The sequence below is a fragment of the Esox lucius genome, chromosome 17 (genome assembly GCF_011004845.1).
Source record: "Esox lucius isolate fEsoLuc1 chromosome 17, fEsoLuc1.pri, whole genome shotgun sequence".
Taxonomy (NCBI): Eukaryota; Metazoa; Chordata; class Actinopteri; order Esociformes; family Esocidae; genus Esox; species Esox lucius.
The window spans coordinates 13,923,654-13,945,590 of record NC_047585.1 but is presented as its reverse complement, the minus strand read 5'-3'; the positions used below and the strand labels follow the sequence as shown (position 1 = coordinate 13,945,590).

The window sequence follows — 21,937 nt, the reverse complement described above, 5'->3', positions numbered from 1 at the left end:
CCTGCCCTCCCCATGTTATTCAATGGGACGCGAGACCAACTAAACAATTAAATTACCCTTCAAATATATTTTTTCCGAAGCTGGTTTCTGTCATTTACTGTAGTTTGTATCACGCTAATGTAAATTCAAGAGTTTGTTTTTAAAATAAGTTTGTTTTTAGTTAGTTATTTAATGCTCTAAAAACGGTGGTGTGACGTCGTGATTCACAGCTGTGATTGACAGCTATCTGAGCCGAGGAGCCACTGAATCTTCGGAGGACTGAGGAGATTGGAACTTTACATTTAATCTCTAAATTTCTATAATTGATATAATTTCACACGGACATAATGGGTTGTTCTGCAGAACATTGTGCTAACCGATCTGGCATTTCCAATCGATCTTTGAATTTTTTTCGGTAAGTTAAATTAATAAGCTATTTAATTAGTAAATAAATGTAATGGGCTAGCTAACGTTAGCTAAAAGACAACAAGCCTCGTTAATAGCCATGTTAATAGCTAGCAGGTGATCGTTAGCTAGAAGTTACCAATTATTTTTGTATTAGGCCTATTCTAAATTAAGGTTAAACATGATGTAAGTTAGGCTATAACATATCGTCTAGGTTTAACAAGCAAAGGTTGTACTGTACTTGGACTTGCGATTGATTACGGTATGCGCATTCTGCGAGGGAGAGTGAGGGCGGGGCACAGGGGTGGGGCCGTTGATTTCGCGGCTTTACGGCTTTACTTCCTTCTCGCTACTGCGCATAACTACTGCGCAGAACTGGTCCAAGATGTCAGCGCCGTATCAGGACGATGGTGGCTTCATTTTTCACCAATGGAAAAGAGCGAAAGGGCGTCGTCCATTATTTATACAGTCTATGCTGGGAAGTAAGAGAAAAATTCCAGCTAACCCGCCTTATAAGAGAAGAAAGAAGAAGAACTTGAACTATACTAGGCCTACATTAACAAGGATTTGAGATGGCACATAGAACATATTAAATCAGAGGAATGCAATCACCTTATTACACACCTAGTTTATTCAACTATTTATTTTAGTTTTTGCTTAACAATGCTCTTTTGATCAAAAATAGTACATTGATTATTGACAAATATTTATTATTATTGACAATAACCTCAAGTCCTCTCTGTAGGGAAAGACCCTGCATGACATATAAATCAGGCAGTCTGTCGATTAAGTGCCTTGGCCGCAAAGAAAGTCAAAAATTTAAAATAAAAAGTCCCTAACTCACAATAGTGTGCAACATGTTTCAGCATCGTCAAGGTAACGTGATAATGTCCAAAGTGCTGTTCCATTACTATTTCTAGCATTTTGAGCCCTTGCAGACTCTTGCACTCAGTCACTTACCAGGTGACGTCAGTTATGTCTGTGAGGGTTCAGGGCTTAGGGACACATTGGGATTGGGCCATTTGCACTTCTTGGCCGGCTCCGCTTACGTGGTCCGGCAAAAAGGACCTCTGGCTTTCTTATCAAATGGGTTTTGAGACGAGAAAAATATAGGCCCAATCCCTAAATCCTAATCCTTATGCGCTTTTGTAGACCTGACAAGATTTGGCAGATGTAAGCAATGTGGTAATTTTGGCATATTTGCATTATTTTTTATAGCAATGAAATCCTCTCAGATCTCCACAAGTAAATCAAGGTTTAGGGTTTATGGGTCCAAATGGAATTTTTATTTTTTTTTATTGCAAATTAAAAGATACAAACATTAACAAGAAAACAAGGGGGGAATACGGACCACAAAAGAAATTGACATAGTATACACAAATTAATATTACATATTGACAAATTAAAGGTTCTTTACAACAGATTCAAGAATATTTTTAGTTCTAGAAAGCTTAGAATTTAAAGGTTTGGTCATATTCTTAAAGGAAGTAGAAAGGGACTTAATATCAGAAGAGAAAATTCTAAAATCAGGATTACAATTAATAGTTCTGGCTTTGTGAAGATGAAACTTGCCCAGAAGACAAAGTAAAAAAATCGTGTAATTAAGATTAATATCATTAGAACGAAAATCAGACAAGAAAATTATGGATTCTGAAATTTGAACCAATTTGTTACAACAACAAAAAACTAAGAAGGTAACATCTGACCAAAAAGATTTAGAGAATGGGCACTGATAAAATAAATGAAGGATAGATTCCTCTTCAATATTGCAAAAGGAACATAAAGAAGATACATTCTCAGAAAATCTGCTCAAAAATAAATTACAAGGGTAATATCTATGAACAATTTTGAAATGGAGTTCTTTAATTTTATTAGGGATAAAAAGTTTATGAGAAAAAGCCCATACGTTATTTAAATCAGAGTTCGGATAACAGATACTCCATTTAGATCGTGCCTTAGGTAGTGTTCTTGGATTTGAAGAAAGAGCATTTCTAATAAAGAAGTTGTTGCATTTCTTATCTAAAATATTAACACCATTGATTGCAACAGAAGGTATATAGTTGTTTAAACAGTTGTATCTTAAATGCGCAGTAATCAAAGATTTAACACTGACAGGAATACTTTTAGACACCTTATTAAAATCACCTTTCAAGGACAAAAATTCAGAAAAAGAAAGAAGGTCTCCTTCAGCACTAAAGAAATCAGAAACAAAAATAATATTTTGATCCACCCATTCTTTAAAAAAAAGTGATTTGTTACCAAACAGTACATTTTCATTATTCCAAATAATACAAGTGTGGGGGGAGAAGTTATGTTTGAAAGCAATCTTCCAGGAATCTAGAGCTTGTTTATGAAAACTTGAGAGTTTAATAGGTAATTTGCTGCACTTAAAATTACAAGATAACAAAAATTGAAGGTCACCACAGCGATTAAAGACTAAGTTAGGGATCCAAAACCAGGGTAAACTGTTATTAGAAATATAATACTTAATCCAGTTAATCCAAATGGAATTTGTACTTCACAGATACTACAATTCCCATCAAAACGTTGTCCTCCCCGGAAATCGCGCATCTTTACAACGTCCGGTCTCCATATTAACCGATTGATAGGTCTTAACCGAAAATCAAGGTGAGTCTCTCTATTATATATCCTTTTAAAATTGTTTATATGTGATTATGTGCCCCTGTGTAAATCCCTGCCTGCAAATGAAATGATAAACTAGCGTACACTTTGAAAAGGTAAGAGTCCTTGCTTCAATATTGTCTCGTAATGGTCTGAAAACAAAGCCGGGGGAGGCATCTAACGACTGTTAGCCACAGTGGCTAGCTAGCTACGTCGTCATCTGGCAATTTAAGGTACTACTGTAGCTACCTCGTTTCAGTAACAACGCTTTATCTTAATTTTAGCGTATGTATTCGTTTTTGTCTTGATGTATGTCATTAATTGACTTGTCATTTTATTTTTCATTATTTGTGTTACGTTAGTCCGCCAAAGTATTGCGCAGACAGTGGAGGACTCGACACCATTGTGAATGTACATAGCACAAGCGAATGTACTTGTTGTATTGAGTATAGAAATTGATTCTGAAACATAAACCAGATAGTTGATTCAACTAAATATAGCTATAGTAGCTAACCAGTTAGCACTACTACTTATCAGCCCTAAAAATATTGTCACATTTAACCTGTTTAAAACTGTAAGTAGTTGGCTACCGTATTAATATTGGTGTCTGCACAACGTTGATTCTGAATGTACACGGCTGTCTTAATAAATGTGGTCGATGATAAAGAGTGGGTTTTCTCCAGCAAATGTACCTTTTGCCTTGTCAGTTTTTGTCTTCCTTTTCTAAAGGGTCAAAGGTAATCGGGGATAAGGCCGTATTTAGTACTCGTTCCCTTTCTCAAAATTATTACTGTAAGCATTATAAGTTCACATGAGTAGCTAGAATGTGTGAATGATAAAACAATTACAGTTTGTACCCTCTATTGATTAAACAATGTTTCCCATGTTAAGTTTGGGCGTGATTGTCGTTGATTTAAAAACCAGCACTTTCAGAGGGACTGGCAGATTTACTGTCTTCCATTAGCTATTAACATCACCACAAATTGGGTTTCAGGTCAGGAAGGAGAGCGGATTTAGGATGGACTTTTCCTAAATGAGAGTTTATTAAAACATTTTCAGGGGTTATGCTGTATTCTTAAAGAAGCAGGGTGTGGGGATTGACATTCTGAATTTGTAAATGCCAATAGGATGCATTCAAGTTGCTGTTAATAGGCCAACAAACAAAAACAGAGTATCATGTGACTGTGATTTGTACAGTTCACCTATGAATTTTGAGACATCTCTCCAATTTATCATTAAAATGTTTATTTCAATTAACAGAGATTAAGGTATTATATTTTTATTTTTTATGTTGATCACAGCCTATGATAAATCCACCAGGGCTTCTGACGTGACTCGTGGATCCACCTCCCTCAACCTCAAGACTTCTTGTGTGTAGTCTGTTTTCAGCTTACTTTCGAATGCACCCAATGTTCAAAATTTGATATTACATATTTTACACCTACAGATCAGTTATTGATTGCAGCTCTGAAGTATGTGGGACGGACCCAGGAGAGGACCACAAGGGGGTCCACCCTTTCGGTAAGCAGGCAATGGCAAGATAATATTTTTTGCTGGAATGCTGTCCAAATTATTAAAATTACATTTGTGAGAACAGAAGTGTCAGTATTCCTGAATACTCAGGTGTCTTCTAATTAAGTGGGGAACATGTACTGACTGATGTAAATAGAAATGGTGACTTGACATGCCAAGACAAGTTGTTTAGGTTTCAGACATAAGGATTGATTAATTACATATCCAGGGGCTGTTAGGTTTTCATTCCTTTAAATATAGCCCATCTCTCTTTGGAGCGAACAGTAAACTAAATTGAACACGCTTGGGTAACTCAGGTAATCTAATTTAACATTAGTAAATGTTAATGAGTATTTGGTGAAGCTGTTCTTTGGTGACTGGAGGAATTTTCACAGTAGTTTGGCATGTCTCATGCTCAGCGTGGTCTTCTTTCACCTGTGCATCTTTTATAGGGAGTTAATTGGCTTTAATTTTCTTTTGGGGCATTTGCTGGGTCCTCTGGTCTGTCTCGGTATCGGCTGCTTAGATTTAAGTTAATCAGAGTTAGATTTATAGGTTCCTACAAGTTGCCAACATTAAAGTTTAACATCCTGGGGTGCGTGTGCCTACTGTAAACGTGACAACATTCACCAAAGGAGCGAACAAGTTTACTAGATAGCTGAAGTAATTTCCCAGGCATAAGTGCTAGTTTAGCTGACTGAACCGCCATCCTTCCTAGAGGTTATAACAATATTACAACTTTTTTTATAAAGCGACTCAAACAATGAACTCCCTAGCCATTAAATTATACCATATAGATACTGTGTTATTTGGAAATACAGTTAGGTCTGGAAATATGTGGACACTTACACCATTTTCATAATTATGGCTCTGTACACCATTTCAATGGATTTACAAATGAAACATCAGTGATGGATTTGAAGTGCAGACCTTTGGCTTTAATTAAAGGGATTGAACAAAAATATCATATAAAACATTTAGGAATTGCAACCACTTTCAAACACAGTCCCCTTTTTTCAGGGGCTCAAATGTAATTGGCCAAATTAACACAATCATAAAATGTTCATTTTTAATACTTTGTCGAGAATCCTTTGCAAGTAATAACTACCTGAAGTCTGAAAAGCATGGACTTCACCAAACGCTGGGTTTCCTTTTGTGATGCTTTTCCAGACCTTTACTGCAGCTGTCTTCAGTTGTTTGTTCGTGGGCCTTTCTGCCCTAAGTTCTGTCTTCAGCAAGTGAAATGCATGCTCGATCGGGTTGAGATCAGGTGATCAGGTGAATATTCCACTTCTTTGCCTTAAACTCCTGGGTTGTTTTAACTGTAAGTTTTGGGTCATTTTCCATCTGTAAAGTGAAGCGCCGTCCAATCAACTTCACTGAATTTGGCTGATTCTGAGCTGACGCTACACCGATCAGCCATAACGTTATGACCACTGCCAGGTGAAGTAAATAACACTGATAATCTCTATCATGGTACCTGTCAGTGGGTGGGATATGTTAGGCAGCAAGTGACCATTCTGTCTTCAAAGTTGATGTGTTAGAAACCGGAAAAATGGGCAAGCCTGAGGATCTGAGCAACTTTGACAAGGGCCAAATTGTGATGGCTAGGCACCTGGGTCAGAGCATTTCCAAAACTGCAGTCCTTATGGGTTGTTTCCGGTCTGCAGTGGTCAGCACATATCAAAAGTGGTCCAAGGAAGGAAAAGCGGTGAACCAGCGACATGGTCATGGGGAGCCAAGGCTCATTGATTCACGTGGGGAGCGAAGGCTGGCCCGTGTGGTCCAATCAACAGATGAGCTACTGTTGCTGAAATTGCTGAAAAGGTATCAGAACTAGACCGTCGAGTATTGGAAAAAGGTGGCCTGGTCTGAAGAATCTGGTTTTCTTTTACATCATGTGGATGGCTGGGTGTGTGCGTGCGTCACTTACCTGGAGAACACGTGGCACCACAGTGCACTATGGGAAGAAAGCAGGCCGGTGGAGGTAGTGTGATGCTTTGGGCAATGTTCTGCTGGGAAACCTTGGGTCCTGTCATTCATGTGGTTGTTACTTTGACATGTACCACCTACCTAAGCATTGTTGCAGACCATGTGCACCCTTTCATGGTAACAGTATTCCCTGATGGCATTGGCCTCTTTCAGTAGGATAATGCGCCCTGCCACAAAGGAAAAAAATGGTTCAGGAATGGTTTGAGGAACACAACAACGAGTTCATGGTGTTGACTTGGCCTCCAAATTCCCCAGATCTCAATCCAATCTCGCATCTGTGGGATGTGCTGGTCAAATGTCTGATCCATGGAGGCCCCACCTCGCAACTTACAGGTCTTTAAAGGATCTGCTGCAAACGTCTTAGTGCCAGATACCACAGCACACCTTCAGAGGTCTAGAGTCCATGCCTTGACGGGTCAGGGCTGTTTTGGTGGCAAAAGAGGGACCTTGTGGGCATAGGTGGACATCCCGGGGGGGCATGGGGGACTAGACCCGACCCCATCCTTGGGAAAACTATGATTTGTTGCCCCCCCCCCCTCCCCAATATGTCAATGTTAACATAACTGTAATTTCAATAATAGTAATAAGATGCAATGAAAGCCCTTGTAATTATTATTTAAACTCAATAGTGGGTTTGAGTTTTAAAAAATGGTGACACCCCCACCCTTTGCCTCAGTGGTTTGATCCACTGCCCCTCAGCAGTGATGCATCGTGCAGGTACGGTGCATGTGTGGGAATCTGCCACAGTTGTTGGTGGTTGACTTTCAATACGTAATTCTAACAGGATATGTTAGACATTTCTTTACTTCTACCACTCAATACAATGACAAACATTTCTAACTGTCACTAGCCTTCATTTTCTCTGCATTGAATGACAGGTCACTCATTATGTTAGCTAGCGGTTAGCTGATGTTTGCTAGCAAGCTGCAGTAACATCAACCAGCTATTGCAGCTGTTTGAATTCGCGTAAATGGGAGAAACACTGCACTGCAATTATGTAGTGTTTCTTAGCTGGCAAGGTGACAGTGTTCATGTCTGCTGTCTGAAAGACACTCAATGCATGTAACTAATGTGGGGTTAATCCAGTACATTTGTTTTATGTTGGTAGGGTTCACACACACTAGCGGAATTTGCAGAGCTACAGTAGCAAGCAAACCGATGGCGCAAACTAAAACAGTATTACAGCACTACTGTTGGTGTCCCACTCAATAATTGCTCTTGAGAACATTTTATGTAATTGTCCCCTTCAAACATAATATCAGATTTTTGCCCCTGGTTGTGGGTTCACAGCGACAGCATCCGAATGCGAATTCCACACCTGGTATCAACTCCAGACCTTTTACCTGCTTAATTGAAGAAATAATGAAGGAATAGCCTACATCTGTCCATGAAACAGCTTTTCAGTCCCCTGTTCATTTACTTTTGGTCCGTTGCAAAAGAGGCTACATATTAAAGAGCTGCAATTCCTAAACCCTTCCTCCAATTTGGATGTGAATACCCTCAAATTAAAGCTGAGAGACTTCACTTTAAGCCCATATTCATTATTTCGCTGTAACCTGAATGCTTTGGTAAACAGCCAAAATAATATAACATGTCAGTTTCCAATTATTTCCTGATCTAACATCCATTCAGGTTAATAAGAAACTAGTATTCAACTATGCAATGTATAATAATAAATGTTTATTGCCATGCTATAATCTTAGTGTCAACAACAACAATGCACTCGTAATTTCATGTCTTCTCATTTGACCTTTTTTTTTGTGATTTCCTTATTTTCCTTATATAAGAGTTTATATAATAGCTAATTGCTTTGTTGATTTCAAGTAATTGCTGATTTTTTTTTTTGTTGTAAAACTTGTTTTATATTATTATAATTCTTCATCTAACCATGATTTGTATTATTGTTTCTTTGTTTTAGCGGGGACAATCGTGGAGATCCGTTTGGAGACCGAAATGGCCCGATGTCTGATTTCAGGGGCAGAGACGGGATGAACATGGGTCCCAGGGGTCCTCAGGATCGCGGGCCTCCTATGGACATGAGGAGGGGTGACTGTCCACCCCCAATGAGAGGCCGTGATATGGAACCACTCGACATACGAGGGAGAGGAGAACCACCCAGGGATTTCCTGGGGAGACCCGGAGAGGAACCTGACTTCACCCTCCGAAGACAGTATGAAATGGCCATCAGAGACAAGCTACTAAATGCAGCTGGTGGTCGCGGAGGTCGTGGTGGTGGTTTCATGGGCCCGGGCCACAACATGAGAGGGAGAGAGATGGGTGGCAGAGGTATGCCACCAAATGACAGATTTATGGACATGAGAGAGAGAGAGATGTTTCGCAATGACATGCCAGGCTTCAACAATCCCAACATGGATGGAAGACGAGGCGGGTTTCCCATGGACCCTATGGGTAGAAACGGGGGGTTTAGAGAAATGCGCAATAGAGACGGCCCTCCCATGGACAGGCCCCTGACAGGCATGGACGACGTTGACGGGTTTAACATGGACAGAGACAGGGGGATGATGATGGACTTTGACAGGAGGGGGGCTGCGCCGTTCAATCCAAGGGGAAGGTTTGAGTCCGACATGGACTTCAGAAACCGGGTTTGCCCCCCTGGAGAATTCAGGGGAAGAGACAGGTCTCCTGTAACATTTGGCGACAATGATGGCAAACCGATGGATGTCAAGGGAAGACCTGGAGGCCCTCCAGATCTCAGTGGCCTAAACCGAAGCAAGGGTATGGGTACAGATCCAGAAGGTACCCTTAGGGACAGGGAATTTCCAGAACTGGAAGAGGTGTCACTTGCTGAGGAGTGGAAGAACCGAAAAATTAAGGAGGACACGCTTCCGTCTCCTGTGACCAGAGGTCTTCATAGTTTTTCCCGGGATATGCCGGGACAACGATTCCCTCCGGCAATTTCAAAAGAGGCAGGTCTTCTTGGTGAGCCACCAAACTTTAAAGAAAGAGAGCGACCAGTTCCTGAATTTCCTGGTAAAAAGGATGGGCCTTCCTTTGGCTTTCCTCGCCCAGATAGAGAAACTCCCGGTTCCCAGAACTGGGATAAAAAGCCCCCAACAGATTTCCCTGCCATGGATATGCCATCCTTTGGTCGTAGAGTACCACCGGACCTTCCCTTTCCTCCTGTAGGTCCAGGGCTTCTGCCAAACACCCCAAACAGAGAGAATGATGTCAAGCGCTGGCCTGGCGACAGGGATCCCAAGCAAAATCAAAACACTCCAAATCGAGGTAACAGACCCCCATACCTTCTAGAGAAGGAAAGACCTCCGTATCTGTTGGAGAAGACACCATCAACTCCATTGGGCCCAGGGCCGAATGATAACTCAAGTTTTAAAGGGCCGAAGGATGCATTGCTTGAAAAAGGTGAAGAGCGGAGTAAGCTTGTTCCAGGACCGGATTTTCAAGGCAAAGACCAAGACTACAGGGACATTGATTACAGAACAGGCCAAGGAAGAGCATTTGACTACAAACATGAGGATCTCCCAGCACCTGAAAAGGTTGTGAAGGAATCCAAACCAATCACGCCTCCTAAATTTACTGACTCAAGTTCCCAGGTTAGTAAAAGTGATAGATTAAACCCCAAAGAAACTAAAAGATTTTCATGCGTCTAAATTAAATTCAGCAGAAAGTCAAGTAAAAATGGTCAAGTGGTTGATTTTGTCATTCATGATTCCCCCCAATTGTTTTAATCATTTGTTTTTGTTTTTTCCCAATTGAAACTGTCAACCAAAGGATCAGGATTACAGGAGTGCGTCTGTGAAGGACAAGATTACTAATACTATTTGCATCACTGGAATTCCTAAGACCGCCACAATGGAGCAGGTAACAATTCTAACAGTCATTTTGCTTTTGACCTTTCTTAATACAAAAAATGTTGTTAGATTATGTAGGTTTAGTTACGGGCGCATGGGCCTATTTTTTGTTTAGTTCAAATATTTAACCCTTGCAGATCCTTGGTGCCTTTGCGGTCCGTGAAGGCGTCCCCATGCAGGGCATGAAAATAAAGAACGTTGTGCCAGGTGAGACAAAAGTCCCCGTGTGGACACACTCTATTCGAACAATACCTCGAATATTCTGCTAATTGTTTCGCTATACGAACCATACGCTCATTCTTTTCAAAGTGTCTCTTTTGCTTACGATGCTCTCAATCTTCACGCAATCGCTTATGAGTTCAACCGCTGCGTTTTTAAGTGTTTAGCCGTTAGTTGTGTTCATTCCTGATGATGTAGGACGTCTTTTTTTTTTCTTTCTTCGTCAACGCAGCAGTCGTTGACAGGGGCTATGAGTCACAAAAGTTCTTCTGACAGACATTTATGTTGTTCACATTTTTCTCATACTTAATTTGCTATTTTATTGAAACCCATTTATTTAAAAAATGAATATAGGCAGCAAGCCTGTATTACAAGACCAGTCTAGGTGCTTTGCTAAGTCTCCAGGTTCTTGGTGTGTTGCTTTTCTCATTTCAGCTTAGACTGAAATTTTTTCCCAATGATTTGTTTGTAGGATTTCATCAGCCACCTACTCCAATGTTTTTATTCATATATGTGCCAAAGAATGTATAGCAGTGCATTGGACAGCATTAGTTTAGACTGTGTTCTTTAGAAAAGGGTTGTGCCTGTGCAATGATTTTGGTTCCCTCAGATGCCAAAATACCAATTTGGCAACAAGAAAACCCACCCATGACATAGCCTAGTATGTGTGTGTGTATATATATATATATAGATGTACATTAGTTTATTTCATACATTTAAGCGTTTGCGTTTGTAGCGTGTAGGTCATTCCTTACGCTATGCTTTCAGAACTTTTACGTTGTAGTTGGCATACTTGGGAGGATGATTACCATCAGTCTGTCTATAGTTGGATTTGGAGGAAATGTTTTTACTGGTTTTAAGGACACCATTGTCAACTCAAAGATGCAAGGTTAATGAGTAAATGCATGCTGTGCAGCAAAGGTGCTGTGTTAGTGTTAACAGAGACATTGGCACACGTCAACAGTCGAAGAATTAGAACAACGTTCGCTGTTCGCCAATGTATTCATCGAAATTCACCACCACAAAAATACTGAATGTGATCTCCTTTCGTGATGTGCACATGAACTGCTGTCCTTACTGGCATTAACTAACTCAAATCCATCTGTATTTCAAATGCTGTCCCCAGGTTACAGCTACGATACGGCCTATGTGGAGTTTTTAAACCTCGAGGATGCAGTCCACTTCATGGAATCCAACCAGGTGGCCCATCCTCGTCTCTCTACGTCGGCTGTGCCTTCGGGCTGGAAGAAGGCTTGGGCTGTTGGGGAGGGGGAGTTTAGAATGGGGTGGGAATGGGGGAGGGGCAGGGTTGGTTATTTGGGATAATTTGTGGGAGTAAACTCCCTACGTGTAGGAGTGTGAATTGTCTAAGTTGCCATAAAAGACTGAGAATAAAATGGCAATAATTCAACTTTGCACAAAGATAGTTTAATAATGAGGTCGAGGAGGTGTGCATCTGGTGATGCCTTGAAATGAAAAGAGAAACTGCTTCCAACAGCATTATCCAGATTTGTTTTAAATGTATGAGCTTGAATCGGAATGCATTTGAGTCATCTGATTTACACTCACCTAAAGGATTATTAGGAACACCATACTAATACTGTGTTTGACCCCCTTTCGCCTTCAGAACGGCCTTAATTCTACGTGGCATTGATTCAACAAGGTGCTGAAAGCATTCTTTTGAAATGTTGGCCCATATTGATAGGATAGCATCTTGCAGTTGATGGACTTTGTGGGATGCACATCCAGGGCACGAAGCTCCTGTTCCACCACATCCCAAAGATGCTCTATTGGTTTGAGATCTGGTGACTGTGGGGGCCATTTCAGTACAGTGAACTCATTGTCATGTTCAAGAAACCAATTTGAAATTATTCGAGCTTTGTGACATGGTGCATTATCCTGCTGGAAGTAGCCCTCAGAGGATGCGTACATGGTGGTCATAAAGGGATGGACATGGTCAGAAACAATGCTCAGGTAGTCTGTGGCATTTAAACGATGCCCAATTGGCACTAAGGGGCCTAAAGTGTGCCAAGAAAACATCCCCCACACCAATACACCAGCACCACCAGCCTGCACAGTGGTAACAAGACATGATGGATCCATGTTCTCATTCTGTTTACGCCAAATCTGACTCTACCATCTGAATGTCTCAACAGATATCGAGACTCATCAGACCAGGCAACATTCTTCCAGTCTTCAACTGTCCAATTTTGGTGAGCTCGTGCAAATTGTAGCCCCTTTTTCCTATTTGTAGTGGAGATGAGTGGTACCCGGTGGGGTCTTCTGCTGTTGTAGCCCATCCGCCTCAAGGTTGTGCGTGTTGTGGCTTCACAAATGCTTTGCTGCATACCTCGGTTGTAACGAGTGGTTATTTCAGTCAAAGTTGCTCTTCTATCAGCTTGAATCAGTCGGCCCATTCTCTTCTGACCTCTGACAAGGCATTTTCGCCCACAGGACTGCCGCATACTGGATGTTTTTCCCTTTTCACACCATTCTTTGTAAACCCTAGAAATGGTTGTGCGTGAAAATCCCAGTAACTGAGCAGATTGTGAAATACTCAGACCGGCCCGTCTGGCACCAACAACCATGCCACGCTCAAAATTGCTTAAATCACCTTTTTTTCCCATTCTGACATTCAGTTTGCAGTTCAGGAGATTGTCTTGACCAGGACCACAGCCCTAAATGCATTGAAGCAACTGCCATGTGATTGGTTGATTAGATAATTGCATTAATGAGAAATTGAACAGGTGTTCCTAATAATCCTTTAGGTGAGTGTATACGTGGCCTCAGTTCGTACATACGAATCTCTCAGAAGAATGTCTCAGACGTCTAGGTAAAATGTTTATATACATGGAGTTGGGTGGTATATTGCATGTCTAAGTCCATACATTTTATCATGATGTCTTGTTCCTGCATTCTTGACTCACAGTCCAGCAATGTCTTCAGTTTTTACAGCGGCCTCTTGGTTTTTCATTGTTCAATGGCAATGTCAGGTCCTTCATATATATTTTTCGCATTGTTTCTTTATTTGGCTACGAATAGCTGCTATTGGTTTTGGATATTATCTGCAGTAAAAGTTACCTAGTATAGCACAAAGCTGTGCTTTGGAAATGAGTTGTGCTTACACGAGTAAGGCAACCATTTCTGAGCTAGCATTCAAATCCAAGTTAGGATGGTTTTTGTCTTACATCTTTGCACAGAACTTTGATATGAACAGTTGCTTTTCATTTCTCGTGAAAGCAACTGTCCTTTTATTAGTCCTTTGGTGGCAACAGTTGAAAGTTGATTTGGTTGTGCTTCACAGTTGGCTGCAAAAATTTAGCCTTATTGTGACTTATTCCTTCTTGGCAATAGCTTGCCGCCTTTCACCCTCCACAAGGTACTCTGGTGTCTTTGGCGTGAACTCAATCTTTTTTGCTTCTTGGTTTTGCTCATTTCTTGTTCTTCAGAAGTGGACAATGTTCCCTTCATCTTTCTCTATGCGTTGAACCGTGCCAAAACTATAACTAGTATTATACTTGAATGTGTCCACATCCACTCTTGCCTGGAAAAGGGGACTTCAAATCTGTTTGACATCTTTTCATGGAACAGTAATCTTTTCTATGTAGCAGTGTTCTTGGTTCACTTGTTGTGAAGCCATTCCTTTGGTCACATTCAAAAAGCCTCATGTGGAGTATTGTCTTGAAATGTTTGGTTTTTAGCCACAGTAGCACAGGTAAATGTTAGGGGTGCATGCCAATAATATCTATGTAGATAATGATGTAATAAGTATTCTCCCACATATGTTGACCTTAACTGTTACAAACATTGATGGAATTCTGCCTAACTACAATATTAAGCCATAGAAAATCATCCAGACCAGAGCCATATCGAGTTCTGGTCAAGGCAAGACAGATGTAGAACGACTGACAGCTGTTTCATGTTCCTTTGATCCGTCTTCTATGTGAATGGGCCAATTGGGTAGCTGTTTGGTAGAGTGGTTTCATACCGTGGTTGATTTTGTGTAAATGAATAATCACTTTTTTATGAAATACATTTTGTTTTTCTTTCTAAATGATTTCATGCAGTCAGATATATCTTTACCATCTATAACAGAGAGTTCAAAGTGTGACCGTCTTGGATCCTGGGTTTTTCACTCGACCCCTGTTAACACTACTGAATATGGATCTGGTTTCTGTAGATGGATGCCAATCTCCATTGTACTTTCATTAGTTAAACCTGAGATTCTGAGTCTGGGTGTCTTCAGCTTGCATGTCTGATCGTACAGTAACCTCAGTCTTGACTTTAGGCAAAACTGTATAAAATTCTTTCTCCGTGCGCTGCCAACATGTTCACATTTCTGAAGTACATTTTACGTGTACACCTTGGAGTCCTATACTGAAAAAGAATATAGCTGTTAAGGAAATAATGTACTCTTGGCAGTACCTTATGTAGACATGTTAAAGTTCACATCCTGGTCAACAGTAACGTAGTTGCATGGAGGAACTGCCATGGAAGATGTTGGTCAATCTTCCGAATTCCTGTCAGAACTGTAATGGACATCCCGTTCCACTTACCACTGAGGAGGATTAAACCTGCCACAGTGCATGTTGGGAGTCTGTTATCCCCTTCAAACATTTAGAGGTGGGAGTCACTTGGTTGGGAAGGAAGCCGATTCCCTCCGTTTGGATGCAGCTCACTCTCTTTATGTTTTTCAGGGGTCCCTGAAGGTTGGCACTAAAACGGCACTGATGAGATACGTCCAGCTGGACAGAAGTGGCAAGGAGGCTCAGGTGAATGTTGTATTCCGCATGAAGATCATATTGTAAAGGGAATTCATCATTGCAATTTATCTTGGCAAATAGGCTTTTTTATGATTCTGAATGCTCATAAAGTAGGCGCTTTATTCTTGGTGTTCACCCCAAAGTGTGTATATATGCATGGTAGATCAAATTTTGCCTATATTCCTGTGTTAAGCAGTAGTTTGAGACGGCCAGCACTAAATAACCAACGTACCTTTTCTTGCTCCCTCAGGAATCCGGTCCCAAGGCTGACACTCCGGCCCAGGAACCCCAGCTGCCAAGCCCCGGCCAGCTCCTTGTCAACAAAGCCAAGGGTGAAGACCAGGATGACTCCCAGACCAAGGCGTCCGTGGACCCGCTGTCCCAGCCAGGCTCGTGGCAGCGCAGCTCCGACCTCACCCCCGAGGCCTGGCAGCAGCAGGTTGACCAGCAGCTCCGGCAGCAGGAGGCTGAGCAACAGGCGGAGTCCTGGGCCGGCCGCAACCCCCCTCGTCTCGGCCAAGGCCCTGGCCCCCATCACATGGACCCCATCTTTAAGGAGAGCAAGAGTGAGTCACCTGGGGGCCATACTGAGATGGCAAAATGGGGAGCTTAGAATAATTGTCTCAAAGGCTGACCTAGTTAGGAGTCGGTGGTGGTTTTTACCGTAAAACATTTAGTGTTTCTATCCCCTAGCGGGTCGACGGTCAGTTATCTTTTTTTTCTTCCTGTTTCCACCCAGCCATGATCATTAAGAATGTGAAACCCACCACTACAGTGGAGACCATCCTAAAAGCCTTGGACCCATTCGCCTACCTGGATGAGAGGAATGTCCGACTGGTTCGAGGCAAACCCCCGGGCGCTAAATGCTTCTGCTTCGTGGACATGGACTCCCATGAGGTATCACACATCAGCCATCGATACCATTTCCACCTGAAATATGGATTTGAGCTTCGTGTCTAAAGGGTTTGACATGCTTATTGGATGTAACTGTGGTCCTTTTATCCATTTTAGCAAGTGACCCGTCTAGTGGAGCTCTTGACCAAGCCCAGGCCTCTTTCTATTGAGGGGGTCCGGGTTTATGCTGAGGTGGCCAAGCCCTTAAAGAATCAAAAGTGAGTGATGCGTACATCGAGCTTACATGTTATTTCACGTAACCACGCTTTTCAGCGTAAGAACAGTGGGGCTTCTTTTTTTTTACTAGCGGTGGCGTCTTTTCTCCTGCTAGCTACAGACGAGAGTTTGATAAATCCGGCACCTCTCTCCTTGGGTACCCACCCGACGCCAGCATTATGGAGGTTAGTGTGGTGTTTGGGTCTTTTCTTTGAGTGAAAGGAAGTGTGTTGGTTAGAAAACTAATACATTTCTTTGTCACATACTCTTAGCAACAGCAGTACTATTCATCCCAAACTCATCACCAGCCGCCAGGAGGCCCCCCTCCTAACATGCAAGGTGAGACAGTGTTATTTATGCCACCCCTCCCTCAATATATGTATTAACAAACCACTCGCTTTTTTTGGCGAAACAAGTAAGGAATAAACATTGATTATTTCTACCTAGGTGATCATATGGGTGGATTGATGGGCGGACCTATGGCAGGGTCGCTGGGCGGACCTATGGCAGGGTCGCTGGGCGGACCTATGGCAGGGTCGCTGGGCGGACCTATGGCAGGGTCGCTGGGCGGACCTATGGCAGGGTCGCTGGGCGGACCTATGGCAGGGTCGCTGGGCGGACCTATGAGCACAGACTCCCACTCATCGGCTTCTCACTTGAACTCAGGCATGGCTCAGGTAAGAGGCTGTTAGACTATAAACCAAGTAACACCACAGTAACGGAGGATGTGTTTGTGTGAATTGCTCATCTCAACCTACTCTCCCACTCCCCAGGGAGGCAGCTATGGTGAGCCTCCCCCCGTCGACCCCTACCAGCAGGCTCTGGACCCCCAGGGCTCCTCTGTAGCTTCCCTGGCAGCAACTGGGGACCCCGACACTGACGGTTACAGCTACGGTAAGGCATCGGTGCCCCCCCCCGGGGGTTGAAGGGGTTGTTGTATGCGGACATTCAGCAATTTTGTCACTCATTTTGTCCTACACTTGTAACACAATCTTGTGTTGTAGCTACTGAAACCCCGGACATGACGAGTTACCTGTATGATGCGACCTCTGGTTTCTACTACGACCCTCAGACCACCCTTTACTATGACCCCGCCTCCAGGGTAACAAACGCATGCACACCTGTCTGAGGTCCTGCTCTCAATCCTCACCGTGGTCTGGAGAGATGATGTATTCATGTCCAATGTCTGTGTGTGCAGTATTTCTACAACGCCCAGACCCAGGAGTACTTGTACTGGGACAGTGTGTCAAAGACGTACATCCCTGTTCCCGGGGGACATTCAACTGACACACAGCCCCCCGCTGCCCAGTCCACTGTTGCCATGGCACCCGATGTCCAGGCCATCCTGGCCAACCCGGCGGCAGACGCCCCGCTGGACTTAAAGAAACCCGAGCCGACGTCTCATTTTGAGTCGCCTCAGGTCCCCAACCCTAGCCCGGGCCTGAACCCTGGCCCCGACACGTATCCCGAGAGGAGAGACGAGGAGGACACTGCTCCCCGCAGCCTGGACAAGAAAGACAAGCTGGGAGAAAAAGAAGAGAAACCCCGAAGCCTAGCAGCTTTCAAGGTACCGTGAAATCTGCACTACCACATAGAAAACGCGCCCAACAGACGCGCCCACCACTTCACAGGTGACTAACACACACGTACCCGTCTCAGATCATGAAGGATATGGAGCGATGGGCTAAGATCCAGAACCGGCAGAAGGACAGCGTCCGTGCCCCCTCCCCGGTACTGAAGACCCCCGGTGGTGGTCTGGACGACAGGAAGACCTCCAAAGCGGCTGACGCTGCCTTTGCCATCTTCGAGAGGAAGGTGGGTGGAGATTGTCAACAGTATTCATAGAAATGCGTGTTTAGACAGGTTGGTATTTGCTGTGATTCACTCGATTCAACTGTAACTCTCCTGATTGACCTTTTACAGGGCGGGGACGACCTCTTCAAGAAGCCTATGGCTCCGCCAAAGAAAGATGGCAAAGGTTCAAAGGTGAGATTGGTAGTCCGATCGGAGGTACCAAATGCCAACAATGTTCTGTGGGGTGTGAATGTGCGGAATGGAAGCGTGCTGTTGATTCTAACCCGTAATGAAGTAAGGCTGATGACGGTTGTGGCCGTAATAGAAAGATTGGTTCCTAGAATCCTTGAGCTGACAAGGTGAAAAGTCCATCGCTGTGCATGTCAACAATGGCACTTAAACCCAGTTGCTCGACCTAGTCACTCTGGATAATATTGTCGGTTAAGTGGTGTGCGATGGAGTAATGCCTGCAGTCTTCTCGATGACCTTTCTCCTGAACTCCTGTCCATCTCCAGCAGTCCATTGGCTCTCTGGGCCTGCTGGCGTCGGACTATGCCGCAACCGGAAGTGATGAGGAGGAGGAGGTGCAGCCGCAGCACGAGTCTCCCCAGGCGTCGTCGAAGAGCCAGGCCCAGGAGAAGGAGGACAAGCTGACGGACTGGAAGAAGATGGCCTGCCTGCTGTGCCGGAGACAGTTCCCCAATAAGGACGCTCTGATGCGCCACCAACAGCTTTCAGACCTCCACAAGCAAAACATGGAGATCCACATGAAGATCAAGAGGTCAAAGAAGGAGCTGGAGGCTTTGGAGAACCAGGAAAAAGAGGTTAGTGGAGACTACTTGTCCCCTTTCACACTTGACATACTCGCACACATGGGTGCTTCTTAAAGCTGTGTGCTGGTTGGGAATGGATACATTTAAGTTTCCTCAGTCTCACTCTAACCTCACCGTTTGGCTCCAAATCATATTGATGTTGGAATTATGGTTCTTACCCCCAGCTGAGTGCCAAAGAGTCCACGGGCTCCCCAGAACAGAAGAGGAGAAAACACCAGCACCAGAACAGCTGGGCCAGTGGGTCCAGAGACACGCACAAAGGCAGCGAGAGACCTGGTCTAGGCTCTGAACCCACAGAGGTACGTCTGGGACATGGTTCTCTGATGCTTTTCCTGGAGAACCACCATCCAGTAGGTTTTGGCTGGTCAGTTACTTGAAGCTCCGGTTAGAGCGAAAACCTACTGGTGGGAAGTTCCTTATGAACTGGGTGGTGAAGGTCTGCTGTACAAGAGATTATTTTTCCTGTTTGTTGTGCCCCTGCTGGGTTTTTTGGTGATTTGAACCTTAGTGTTGTCTTATCTCTCCTCCCACAGAAGAAGAAGAAGGAGCCTGTTGTTTGGAACCATGCCACCTACAAACAAGCTGTGCGCAAGGCTATGTTCGCACGCTTCAAAGAGCTGGAATGACCCCTTTGTTAACACCGGGTGCTGCGTTCAAGCCGTTAATCGTTTGGTTGCACCTCTCTGCAGTCTGTGCTGAACGTGTTCTTCAACAGTCTTTCGGGGTGTTTACTGGTGGTGGCAAGGCCTGATAGTGTATCCCTTTTCAAAATGGATTCAAAGCAGCATGCCATGTGTCCACCCTGATCCCAATGTTCTTCAGCCGGTGGGTGGTGTCACCCTTTTACCTCTGTGTACCTGACCCCAGTGGATTTTTTGGACTATTTTTACTGTGTCTTGGGGGCCTGTTGTCTTTACCACGACTTCGACTCGCCTCCAAAGAAATCAGGCTGTAGCCCCGCCCTCTCAGCTCAGCTGTTGACACAGTGGAGCTATACAGAGACTGCTAGGGCTTTCACTTTCCTGTGGTGTTCTCTATGCTTGATGCCCCCCCCCACCACCACCACCACCACATACACCTTAACTTCCCTAGCCATTATATGATAGACTGAATCGGGGCTTTCCAACATTGTTCTTGGAAAGCTACTCTCCTGTATCATTTTATTTTTCTTATTCCAACCTCAGTTTTACTTAAATGTATCACATTTAAAATGATCAATTCTTGAAATGATAAAATTTGTCTGCTGGTTTTGGGTTTAGGACGAAAACCAACATGACTGGAAGCTCTCTAGGAACAGGGTGGTAGAACCCTGGCCTAAATGTGAACTATTGATGGCGGGAAAGGGGCAGAACCTGAGGACTAGGGCTTGGCTTCTCCAGACTCGCCCCAACACATGAAGCTGGCTTTGACTGGTTCCTTATCAGCCCTTGTAGGGACGTAGGTGTTGTCTGTGTGGCTGATGTGTAGGACTGTTGTGCCACTACTCAGCAGCCACGCCGGTCATAGTGGAATCTTTGTTGTAAGCTACCCGCCAGCTACACACGTGTTTTAACTCTCGTTTGTTTCTACTTGGACTTATTAATTTTCTCCTTTGGTTTATACTCTGTGTACACTTTTTTTTTTTAAGTAAAAATATAAATGAACTTGATTACTGGGTCTTACTGATTTGAAACATGCGTCCAAGTGTTCTTGGTGATGTTGTCAGTGACATTGTCCAAACTCAACCATTGTCAACATTTTTAGGGTAAATGCACTAAATATAGGTAAAGCATGCTCACCAAAGACTCTGTATATGCCATTCATGTCAATTTACCGAAGAACACCTGTCTCATGGACATAACTATTCAGACTGTTTGCCATGACATTGAATTTAACTCAAATGCATCGTGCCCTTTGATCATCTTTTTTGCCCCCAGATTTTAATTGGAGTCCACCTGTGGCAAATTCAATAAAATTGACATTTTAATTAGGCACAAATCTGTATACAAGGTCCCACACTTCACAGTGCATGTCCGGGCAAAAACCAAGCCATGAAGTTTGGGGGACTTCAGAATAGAATTATGCTGAGGAAATGTATCTGAAGAAGGTTGTAGGAAAAACTGCTAAAGCTTTGGAAGTTTCCAGGAGCCCAAAGGGCAAAAAATATGTGCACTGACTCAAGAGTAGCCTACAGTACGCAAGGTAGCAGTAATGCGGTTGATGTATCGGTCTGTCGTGGTGAAGAAAGAGCTGAGCCGCAAGGCGAAGCTCTCGATTTACCGGTCAATCTACGTTCCTACTCTCACCTATGGTCATGAGCTTTGGGTCATGACAGAAAGGACAAGATCCCGGATACAGGCGGCCGAAATGAGCTTTCTCCGCAGGGTGGCTGGGCGATCCCTTAGAGATGGGGTGAGAAGCTCAGTCACCCGGGAGGAGCTCAGAGTAGAGCCGCTGCATCGAGAGGGGTCAGCTGAGGTGGCTTGGGCATCTGTTTCGGATGCCTCCGGAACGCCGTCCTGGGAAGGTGTTCCGGTCCCGTCCCACCGGGAGGAGACCCCGGGGAAGACCTAGGACACGCTGGAGGGACTATGTCTCCCGGCTGGCCTGGGAACGCCTCGGTGTCCCCCCGGAAGAGCTGGAGGAAGTATCTGGGGAGAGGGAAGTCTGGGCATCCCTGCTTAGACTGCTGCCCCTGCGACCCGGCCCCGGATAAGCGGAAGATGATGGTATGGTACGCAAGGTAGCGTTTACCTGTAGTAGCAAGGAAGCACGCGTGAGCAGTAACTTTGATCTTGCATTGCCAGCTGCAGTAATCGTTAGAAAGCTTGGTAGGCTGCTGCTGTTTGACTTGATGTTTTTAATCTTGCTGCTGAGCTAGTGTTTTAACAGCTTAATT

At 43.8% G+C, this 21,937-nt stretch overlaps 1 protein-coding gene across 6 annotated transcripts; it reads left to right on the top strand.

The window, feature by feature from the left end:
* The first annotated feature begins 2,914 nt into the window (after positions 1–2,914).
* Positions 2,915–20,707, top strand: LOC105025438 (RNA-binding protein 6). 6 transcript variants are annotated; one of them, XM_029113792.2, is made up of 22 exons: positions 2,915–3,012; positions 4,454–4,527; positions 8,429–10,082; positions 10,261–10,350; positions 10,478–10,547; positions 11,686–11,759; positions 12,716–12,772; positions 15,257–15,331; positions 15,573–15,888; positions 16,062–16,219; positions 16,334–16,434; positions 16,554–16,617; positions 16,705–16,771; positions 16,880–17,109; positions 17,206–17,326; positions 17,437–17,534; positions 17,631–17,999; positions 18,092–18,247; positions 18,356–18,418; positions 18,742–19,050; positions 19,224–19,358; positions 19,593–20,707. In XM_029113792.2, the coding sequence occupies exons 2-22, from the start codon at positions 4,481–4,483 to the stop codon at positions 19,683–19,685; spliced, it is 4,347 nt and encodes a 1,448-aa protein (XP_028969625.2). In that variant the 5' UTR covers positions 2,915–3,012; positions 4,454–4,480; the 3' UTR covers positions 19,686–20,707. The 6 variants fall into 6 exon arrangements, with proteins under 6 accessions (XP_028969625.2, XP_028969623.2, XP_028969622.2 ...); XM_029113790.2 differs by having other exon boundaries at positions 16,548–16,617; XM_029113789.2 differs by having other exon boundaries at positions 16,524–16,617.
* Positions 20,708–21,937: the final 1,230 nt, after the last annotated feature.

Coding starts and splice junctions, on each gene's coding strand:
- LOC105025438 (XM_029113789.2), top strand. CDS start 4,481: ATGTGGGACGGACCCAGGAGAGGACCACAAGGGGGTCCACCCTTTCG. Junction 4,528..8,428: donor CAAGGGGGTCCACCCTTTCG/GTAAGCAGGCAA, acceptor TCTTTGTTTTAG/CGGGGACAATCGTGGAGATC. Junction 16,618..16,704: donor CCGACGCCAGCATTATGGAG/GTTAGTGTGGTG, acceptor ACATACTCTTAG/CAACAGCAGTACTATTCATC.